Raw genomic sequence first — 10,177 nt, forward strand, 5'->3', positions numbered from 1 at the left:
TGGAATCCCGCCCCTCTGCAGGCCGAATGCACTGCTCTGAGCCTTCCCACAGCCCAGCCGTCACCCACGCCCTCCTGAGCCCACAGCCCCCACCGCCACCCACCCACCCCAGTCTGCAATGGGGGCCTGCCGAGGCTCAGGGAGGATGTCCGGGTCTCCTAGGGTCCACGGCAGCTCGGGCTGAGCCCACACAGGTGCATACATGGACTGAACCCTCCACAGGAGTAAACAATCACGCACCTGCTGCCCTGCACGCATACATGCACGCACACACGCACACGCACACACGGCCCCAGGAGGGCCTGCAGCTGAACGCCTGGCCCCCTTCCACCTCCCAGGCTGCAACCGGAGCCCTGGGCTGGGCACCAGACACTCCGGAAGGAACACGACCCCGGTGCGCCTGGAGGCCATCTCCCACAGTGCCGCCCCGGAGCACCTGGCCCTCTGGGCCTGGGTGTCCTGGTGGGAACATGCCTGTCATCGGACAAGGCTGTGCCCCGTGGGAGGTGCTCCACCTCTCGGACGTCCAGGGGACGGGGTGCAGGACGCACACAGCTCCGGTGCTCACTCATCTCCAGGGCCATTCTCGGTGGCCTCAGGGCCCAGGGAGGTCCTCACAGTCCCTCCCAGCCAGCGGCTGCTCCCAACCTCCCATCCACCTGCCCGAGAGCCCGCCACCACCATCACACGTCGACAGGCGAGGTGGCTTCCAGGCGCGTGGCCCGGGCCTCACCTCTGGCTGGCGCTCAGGACGTCCAGGATGTTGGAGAAGAGGTGGTGGTGTTCCGTCGGGGTCATGGTCGCTCGCAGCTCCTCGGACTCCAGGAACTCGGACACCAGGATGCCCAGGCTGTGCTGGTAGGAGAACTCGGACGTCAGGATCTCAAACATGGCCTGGGTGGGAGAACAGCGATGCTGGCGCAGCCCCGTGCCCACCAGGGCCCTGCCTGGAAAGGGGTCTGGACGAGGCACCGCGCCACAGAGGGGGTCTGGCACAGGGTGCATTTGTGATGGGTGCTCAAGCCACGGCGATACGCTCTGGGTGAGGGGGCAAGCAGGCGCTTGGGCCCCTGGACGGGCAGGCCCTGGGTGGGCAGACAGGACAGCCACGGGGACACGGGCTCCACTCCTGGGTTTGCACCCTGGCTCGGCCAATTATGAGCTGTGGTGCTGGGCAGGGACGCCCACCCTCATCTGAGAAGGACCACCGGTAGCCACCCCCTGCCCCCACCCCGCCAAGGACGTCAGTCATCATCCTGATGTCTGGCCGAGGTGGCCGATGGGTGGGCGGGCGGGCTGGCCACGTCACCACACGAGGGCTGGATGTGGGGCTGCGCCCCCTGCCCAACCCCTTACCTCTTGCCTCTTGCGCTCCTCAGCTGGCAGCGTATCCAGGATGCCCGACTCCACCACCTATCGGGAACACGGGCCGGGAGTCAGGCGTTACACAGCCGGGAAGCGCGCCCTCCCCGCTGTGCGCGAGGCGGTGTGGACGGGGAGGCGGGAGTTGGGCGGGCAGAGCGGCACCCTCCTGTGGCTCAGCGCAGTGGGGTGCTGAGTGGGCCTGTGCCTGCTCGGTCCCGTCACCGACAGGTTTCCTCTCTGTGAAACCCCCACCCCAGGCAGGCCCACTCCCTCCAAAGAGCCCCGAGGCGGCTGAGCAAGAGGACAGGGTCCATAGGGGAAGGCTGGCAGGTACTGGGGGGGGGTGGGGAACAGGGGGGCTCTGTCCCACAGAGCTGCCCCAGGGAGGGGGTAGACCACCCAGGAAAGCTGAGGGCATGCTGGGGGCAGGGCCGGGGCTCAGACAGGCCTGGGCCAGGTCAGTCAGCGCCCCAAGTGGGAGGCTGGGGTGACAGTGTTCCAGCATGGTACCCCACCCCAGCTGTCCACCCCCTCGGGCCCTGTGGCCTCCAGGCTGCCCTGGGTGGAGTGTGGCTCTCAGCCACAGCATGCCTGACACGTCCCTGCACAGCCCTCCTGGACAGGCTGGGCTGTCCCCCTGCCTGAGGGTGCCCTCTGCAGGACCAGGGCCACCCCATTCTTGCCCTCCTCCTCACTGGGCTGGCCAGAGGCGGTCACCAGGGCCTGGGCTGAGGGGGGCGAAACTCCATGCCTCTGCCTCTAGCCCAGGGGCTTAGCCGAGATCCCCCCAGCTTAGGGGGCTAGGATAAAATCTTGGGCATTTTGAGGGTACAGAGTCCTGAACCCCATCTCTGACCTGGAGGAATTAAATATATATCTCTTGACTTTCCACCCACCTGCCCTCACCCTAACCTGTGCCCTCCCTGGCTGGGGTGCCACAGCCTGGAGCGTGGTGGGCGGTCACGGCTTCAGCTCCTCATCCCCCCTGGGGGCACAAACAGGGAACCCCACTGCCCCGCAGACAGAGGGGAAGCCACGTGCCCACCAACGCCCACAGCCTGCAGCCCAGCTCCGTCCTTGCTCTCAGGGGACGGGGTCGGGGTCGGGAGTCTGTCTGCCTATGGCCAGCTGTGCCCTCCTGGGGTAGTGACAGCTGCCTCCCCTGGACTTGCTCAGAGTCTCGGGGCCTCATCCCCGCTGTGCTCGCCACCAAGCCCCTGCAGCCCTGCAGGGCAGGGACTGGCCCCGTTTCCAGATGTAGAAAGCGAGGGGTGGCTTGGCAGTGGCACAGGGCTCTGTGGAAGCCGGAGCCTGGTCCCCAGCCCCGTGCCCGCTCCCCAACCCTCCTGCTTCCTGGGGGTGGGGCCCTGGGAACAGCATCCCTTGTGCCCACAGCTCCCTGCAGGCCACTTTGAGCAGGAAGCAGAGGGCTAGGGGCTCACCCGTGGGACGCCCGTCACACATGCACAGATGCCACATGCCCCGACCGTCTCTTCCCCACAGTGACCAATACCAAGCTACCCCAGAGGGCAGGGGACCCCCGCTGCAAGCTGGGTGCACACGGGGCGCTTCTGGAAGGCTCCCTCTCACCGGGAGGACCTGGGTCAGCTGCTCGGGGCCGGCCACCCACAGGCTCGGGAAGGGCCTCACCCTACCTCCGGGAGCTGGCTCCAGGTGATCTGGGGGGGCCGGTAGCTCTGGACCACGATGGGGGAGGCCACCTTCTGGGTCCCCTGGGGGCTGGAGGGCTCATCCAGCAAGTCGTCGTCAGACTCCTGGCTGGTATTCAGGCCCCGTTCCCGAATCTCCTGGTAGAACCGGGGGTCTGGGGAGAGGGGGCACATCACCGGCAGGCCTGGAGGCTGTGAGCAGGCCAGAAGCCCCAGGCCGAGTCCTCCCGAGGAGCCCCTGAGGGTGTCAGGCAGGGCTCCCCTCGGGCTGGCTGGTGCCCGTGGCTGTGCCGGGTGAGCCCAGGACGGGGGTGCATCCCAGAGCAGAACGTGGCACCTTCAGAACAGGCTGAGAAGACAAACCAGCACTGCAGGGGCCCCTGGACCGGCCTAGGAGAGGGGCGTGGGGTGGGGGTTGCCCCCAGGCTGGGCACAGAGGCCTCCAACTGGAGGTGCAGGCTCCCGCTGACACGCTGCAGCTCCCCTGGGCCAGGCCGGCCCACAGCTCGGCGCCGCTGAGCCCGTGCAGCAGCACCCCAACCTCCCCCTCCCACACCTCACTGCGGCAGGAGGCACCCTGATGCCTTCCCACTCCCGGGCCTGTGGCTGCCCTGGGTGGGGTCCCTGCGTCCTCAGAAGCCCGTCCCGGGCCCCACCGGCCCCACCCCTCATGCCGACTGCCCGCCCCATCCTGGCCGGGCAGGTACCTCCCCCCACCTCCCCGCGGGGTCCTGGTGGAATCCCGCCCCTCTGCAGGCCGAATGCACTGCTCTGAGCCTTCCCACAGCCCAGCCGTCACCCACGCCCTCCTGAGCCCACAGCCCCCACCGGGCTTCCGGTGGACTGAGAAGACCCCGGGCAGAGTACACGGCAGGTGTGTCTGCACCCCTGGGGCCTTGGTCTCCTGGCACACATGGGGCACTCGACAGTTGTCTGTCGGGGCGAATGTGGGGCTCTGTCTGTCCCTTGCCCCTGGGATAGTGCGGAAGGGAGCCAAGGGAACCTTCTAGGCCTTTCCAGACTCCTCAGAGATACACGGTCAGGCGGCCATCAGGACTCCAGTCCCTGGAGGGATGTGCTGCAGCATGTTCTCTGTGCCACCGCACCCAGAGCCCCCTCTCCGCTCCCCCAGGATGGCCCCAGTGACACTGGCCTCTGTGAGGTCCCACCCAGCCCCGTCGCTTCCCGTGGCCACACTCACCATCCTTGAAGGAGCCCTTGTGTGCACGTTTCCGCCCCAGTGTCCTCTGTCAAATGAATCACAGAAACACCAGTACTCAGCAGGGAGGGGCAGGTGTGGGTCTAGAGAGATCGCTCCACCCGGGGGGCCCAGGGACCTCACAGCCCCACGTGTGAAGAGATGCCCAACAAGAGTGGGCTCTAATGGGCACACAGTAGGCACTCAGTAAATGCCGGCTCCATGGGGCGTGGAGGGGCGTCCGAGGCAGCACAGGTGTGGTTAGGAGAGGGCCTGGGGTGGGAGCCCGGGCTGCACACGACCCACGCAGGGGGGGCCTGAGGTGGCGGGTAGAGGAGGTCAGTGTCCAGCTCCTGCACAGGTCTGAGGGCCCAGCAGCTGACGGCAGGACTGCAGAGGTGAGTGGGGGCGGGCAGGGCCCTCGGGGGCTTCACACCCTGGCCCCACCAGTGGCCTGCTCAGAGCCTGCCCTCTTGGCGGAGATATGCCATTTTTCCTGACCTCGCAGGCACCTGGTTTCAGGAAAGTGGGAGCTGGTTTCGCTAAACAAGTTGGGGCTTGAAACGTTTCCTTGCTGGTGTGGAACGTGCGGGCTCCCAGCCGCACCTGGCCCTGCTCCCCCAGCATCCCCACCCTTCCCGCCTCAGGTATGGGCACAGGCCGCTGCCTGGGCCCCTTCCCCACATCGCACCCCCCTTTGTCCATGCCTCTGCTTTAACCCCCCTCCCCCCACCCCCGCCGGCCCTGTGCTCCCCTGGTTTCCTGAGCAGCCCCACTGCCCTGGAAGCTCTCCTGGGGCCTGCCCACTGGGATCACCTCCGTACCCCATCACTGGGTGTGTGAGCGGAATGTCTGCTGAATCTATGAATCGATAGTGAATGAATGAGTGGACCCTGCAGGCCTGGCCCTGGGCGGACACAGAGTGCTGGGGTCCTGAGGCAGTTTCTGGGGTCCCGGCACCTCAGATAGGCATGGCAGGGGGTGGTGCTCCACTCCCTAGGCTGGGGAAGTCTTTACACTGAGGACACTGCCCAGGTCCTCCCTGGCCTGTCCCTCTGCACGCCGGATTGCCAGCAATCCTTTGGGTCCAGGCCGTGGCTGCAGCTCACCATCTGGGCAGATGGCAACTGTGGGCAGAGGGTCCTGGGTGAGGGTGCCCTTCCCACCGGCCCCGTGTCCTGTTCTGTCCAGAACGCTGAGGTGACACCGCTGTCAGGCGGGGCGGGGGGGGGGTGCAAATAGAGGGGGCATCTGGCTTCTGAGCTAGAGGCAGCCAGAAGCTGCCACAGGGCACCGAGTCAGGCCAGGTGCTGCTGCAAAGCAGTCATGGCAACCTGCCCTTCAGACGGGCTGGCTCACCATCGGGGCTGGTCCCTCCCAGGCTCTGCTCCCCACTGTCTGAGAATGGGGAGCGGAGCCTGGGGTCCTTTCTGAGCTTCAGCTGCCTTGTCTGCAAAACGGGGACATTCACACTCAGCTCACAGGCCCACAGGGACGGGCTGAAGGTATGAAGTACGTTGGCTTAATTAAATAGACTGTCAGGAGCCTGCACACAGCAGGCGCTCGCTAAGGGGCAGCTGCAGGGTGGTGATGTCAGGGTCAGACCCCTCCCCGCCTGTGCGCTCACAAGGCCCCTGAAGGCACGGCCCCCTCCTGTCGTCCGCTACCTTATTCTTGGCCGGGCACCGAGCGGGAGGCTGGCTGGACTCCTCTGCCAGGGCCTGGAGCTTGGGGCTCAGATGGACTGGTCCCAGCTGGCTGCCCGGCGTCTCCAGGCCCTTCATGGCTGCGCGGTAGGACTGGTTACGCAGATTCCGTGTCAGCGTCCTCCCAGGGCCCACGTCCACGTCCATGTCGTCCAGTGAGAAGCTGGGGGCCGCGACGAGCCGGGGACCCCACCGGGCGGCTTCCTTGCTGAGCACAGCTGCCCCGAAGCTCTGGTGGCGGGCGGGGGCCTTGGCCTTGCTGGACACGGCCAGGCTCCTAGGGATCAGCTGCTCGGTGCCCATCTTGAGGGCTGCGGCGCTCTGCGTGCTCAGGATGACGGTCCGTGGTTCCGTGTCCTTGGAGGATGGAGGCAGGGGCTCCGGGACGTCAGGCTGGAAGGCGGCATTGTCCGCGACCCGCAGGGACCCCCGGACTATCGGGAGCCCGGACGCTGGGTTCCCCTTGGCATCCAGCCGCAACTCCGAGTGGAAGCGGCTTTCCAGCAGCTTTTCTTCCAAGGAGCTGTCTGAATGCCGCTGGGACATGCTGGGCGGCTGCAGGGTCCTGGGGGACAGGGCAAAGGTAAGGGCAGCACGCGGACGGCCACCCGCAGCCCTCCTGCACCCGCCCTGGCCAGAGCCTGCGCTCGGGTCCCAGTACTCAATGGCCGGTCGTGCAGCCTGCAGTCGAGCTGGCTCTGGCACAGCCATAGTGACTAGGCCTCCCCAGGGAGGTCAGAGCGCTGCCCGCCTAGGGTGTGCAGGGAGGGGTGGGACAGTCTCAGGCCTGCGGGGACCCAGGCTGGGGACAGGTGGCTGGTTCTCCACACTCTAGGGTCTGGGTCAGGTGGCCTGCAGTCCAGGCTGGCCGGGTGAGGTCACTGTGCTCCCTCTGGTGGGGGACACACACGGAGGACAAATCCCCAGCTGGGGGTGTAAGTGTGGGCAGTTTGGGGTACTCGGGCCTGCGGCCCCGCAGACCTGGGCTGGAATCCGCCACTTGGCTTCTTGGTGCCGTTTCCCACCAGGTGGGTCCCAGCCCAACCCCACCTCATACACTTGCTTCCCAATGTGGGGTCTGGGTCTCCCCTGTGAGGTTCCAAGCTTCCAGGAACCCCTCCCTGAGGGGAGGTGGGGCAGGGCCGGCCGCATGGGGCGCCTGAGTCACAGCACAGTCGAACCATCTGTGGGGCACCCAGAAGCCTGGCCCTCAGTCCTACTCAGCTCTCCCAGGACACAGGTCAGGCTCTCCGCTGAACCCTCCCAGGAAGGCATCTGGGCTGCGCCTCCCTGGCCCTGAGGCCCTGAGTCGCCCTGGCCACCCCCATCCAGGGAGGACCGCCCACGCATTCCTAGGGACATTCTGAGTCACCGGACAGAGGACGGCAGCGGCCAGACCAGGCCTCCCTAGATGTTAACTTGTCCGCCTTTTACCCAGGCCTGGCCGGGAAATGGGGTTCAGACTTCCGGCTATAAGCACACCCAATAAAATGTACCCACGTGGGCAGCCTGGAGCCTCTAAACCCCCGTGAGTCCTTTCACCCTAAACATGAGGCGTTCACTTTGTTACAAGAGCAGGCAGCATGGAAGGGCCGACTCTACGATTGTGCCCCCGAAGCCCACGCGCAGAGTCCCCCACCCGCCCGTCCTTTCTTTCTTTCCCTCCAGGGTCCCCATATCGGGGCCCAGGCCTGACTCCTCCTGACTCCTCCCTCTGAGCCCAGGCTGGACCAGGCAAGGGGCCTGGCCTCTCCCAGCAGAGGGCAAAGTCTGCAGAAGTGCCTGGGTGGAACCAGTTGGGTGAGCTGCTGCCAGGTGTGGCCTTGGTGCCCAGCAAGGTGGCTGTACCCACAGGCCTGGGCACCGCGAGCCCAGGCCCCGGGGCTGCAGCCACTGCAGGCACTACCACGTCTCCCTCGTCCTAATGCTCAGTTTATCACAGAACTACCTGGACACAGGTTCCAAAGTCCAACAGCACCCAAAGGTTTGTCATCAGAGACGGGTGTGCCCTCCTCCGCGCCCTGTGCCCCAGGCCTCCACTCCAGGCTCTTGTTTTCCCTAATTTGTAACTAAGGCAAAGCCTGCTGCTTCGAGATCTCCCCACTGTAGGCGTCAGCCACTCCCGCCGGCTGCGGTGATACCCGAGGGCGTCCGTGGACGCTAGCCTCGCCCCCCTCTTCGTTAATGATTCCTCCTGCTCACCCGCGGCTTTCCTCCTGGACGTGTTCCGGCGTCCCCGCCCTGCGTGTCTTGATCACACGCTGCATACATCAACACATCAGCCTGTGTGTCCCCAGAGAACCTGTCCTCTCTCCCGGCCTCCGTTCCTCCTTCCGGGGCTGGAGCTTGTCCAGCTGTCCAGACCCTCCTCCGTCCTGCACCCCCCCTCCCTGGCTCTGGCGTGTCCCCACTCCTTCAGAGGAAGGGACCAGAAGGTAGATCTTTGAAATGTCTTCCTTCTCCTTCCCCTGGGCTGGTGACGTGGCTGAGTTTAAAGTCCCGCCAGAGGGTATTTTCTTCCAGGGGGAGAACCCTTCCTCCCTCGTCTTCCAGCTTCCAGCTCTGCGAGGTATCTGAGGTCCGTCCTCGGATTACGCCCGAGCGGGGCCCTCCCCAGCGCCGCCGAGGGTGTGGGTCTCCCGGCTTTGGCCCAGGGCTCTGGCGCTCACAGGAACAAGCCCGCTCCCTGAGCCCGGGACTCGTGCATTCTTCCAACGCGTGTCTTCTAGGTCCAGACGTTTTCCAGGGTTATTTCTCTGATCACTTCTCCCACCTGTGTGTTCTCTCTGGTCAATCTTTCTGGAAAACCCACTGACGAGCATGAACCCACTGAGGTTATCTCCTGGTTCAGACCTCTTCTCTGTTTTCATCTGTTTTCCCTCGACGTCATCTTCCAACCTTCCCACCAAGCATGCACTGTCGTTTTCCCCGTCCGGCTCCCACTGCTCTGTATTCATGGCACCCTGTCATTTTTTTATGGGTGCCACATCTTCCGTCAGCGCCGAAGACAACGATTCTATCTCCTTTCGAACTCGTTTCCTTCTGTTCTCTGGCCTGACTCCTCCTCCCACGCTTTTCCTCCTGTCTCGGCCTCCGTTGGCCCCCGTCGGGCACCAGGCTGTCCACCTGTGTTTAGGAGGTAGGCATGGCGCTGGCACGAGGCTCGTGTGTCCAGTGCACACATGCACCCGCGAGCACTGGCTCCTGCCTGGCAGGCTCTTTGGGACTCCGCGCCCCCCGCGTCCGGCTGCGGGCTCTACCGCACATCCCTCAGTGCCTTCCTGGACGCTCGCCCTTGTCTGGTGTCCTGGAGCCAGCACAGTGGAGGGGCCGAGAGCACAGACTCCCTTCAGCTGCCCTCAGGGCAAATGCCAGCCATGCTGTCCGGGCAACAGATATTGAGAGGCTAGACACTCTGCAGTGACCACTTGGGCCAGAGGTGGGTCTGTTCCCAGCAAAGGTGGCCTTGGAAAGCTCCTCCAGAGAGGCCCATGGCATTGAGGGCTGCGTGCTGTCTGTCTCCCTCACGAGTCTGTGGGTCCTCTGGGAACAGGGAATATTTCCTGTTCACATTCCCACAAACAGTCGGGCTCACTTCCCAAACTGATGGGTAAACGCCGGATATCACAGGCACTTGCTCTGCTCGGGTCCCCTCCCCTGGGACGGTGCTCTCCCTGAGTCCCTGGGACTCTGTGCCAAGAACTAGCCCACATGTGTACTTCGCTTCAAGCCAGCAGAGATCCCAGGGCTGCATCGCCGAGGCTTCCAGATGGTCCGTGCCACCTTTTGGGTGACTTCTGGGTGATTTCCTGCTGCTGCTGCTTAGGGTTGGGCCCCCAGTGGCTGAGCTCTTAGAAGCCATGCCATTCGATTTTCCTGTTGCCACTCAACAGCCTGACTTGGTGCCCCCAGCACACATTCGGGGGCTTGGGAGTGAGGGACCGTGGGCTGGGGGTCAGCAGGGGGAGGGAGGGGAGGTCTCCGGACCGCTGCCCCTCAGCCTCAGGTGCCCCTGCTCAGCCTGGCCAGTCCTAAGCTGCACTGGACCCGCCCTGGCCTGGTGCAGCCCGTGCAGCCCAGCCCCCGGCTCTCCTGTTCCTCCCGACGGAGGAGCTTCCCAGGACCCCCGCAGGCTCAGCACCATCCCCTGCTCCCCTGCAGAAGCACCGGCTGCTGGCCTGGTCCTGGGGCTCTTGTCACAGTTGCTTTCACAGCCACCAGGACCCAAATCACCTGGA

At 65.1% G+C, this 10,177-nt stretch overlaps 1 protein-coding gene across 2 annotated transcripts in view; it reads right to left on the minus strand.

Annotated features, from left to right (window-relative positions):
* Nucleotides 1-9,482, minus strand: part of ARHGEF16 (Rho guanine nucleotide exchange factor 16) — a 17,219-nt gene extending 7,737 nt beyond the window's left edge. The window contains exons 1-6 of one of the 2 annotated variants that reach the window (XM_019658426.1): nt 8,142-9,482; nt 5,901-6,504; nt 4,237-4,282; nt 3,021-3,190; nt 1,357-1,413; nt 734-855 (exon numbers count right to left, since the gene is read on the minus strand). In XM_019658426.1, coding sequence (XP_019513971.1) covers nt 734-855; nt 1,357-1,413; nt 3,021-3,190; nt 4,237-4,282; nt 5,901-6,504; nt 8,142-8,206 — 1,064 coding nt within the window. In that variant the 5' untranslated portion in view covers nt 8,207-9,482. Of the gene's footprint in view, nt 1-733; nt 895-1,356; nt 1,414-3,020; nt 3,191-4,236; nt 4,283-5,900; nt 6,505-8,141 lie in introns of both variants that reach the window. The other variant, XM_019658425.1, reaches the window with a different exon arrangement.
* Between the last annotated feature and the right edge of the window lie 695 nt (nt 9,483-10,177).

This window comes from Hipposideros armiger, unplaced genomic scaffold (genome assembly GCF_001890085.2).
Source record: "Hipposideros armiger isolate ML-2016 unplaced genomic scaffold, ASM189008v1 scaffold_284, whole genome shotgun sequence".
NCBI classification, from domain to species: Eukaryota; Metazoa; Chordata; class Mammalia; order Chiroptera; family Hipposideridae; genus Hipposideros; species Hipposideros armiger.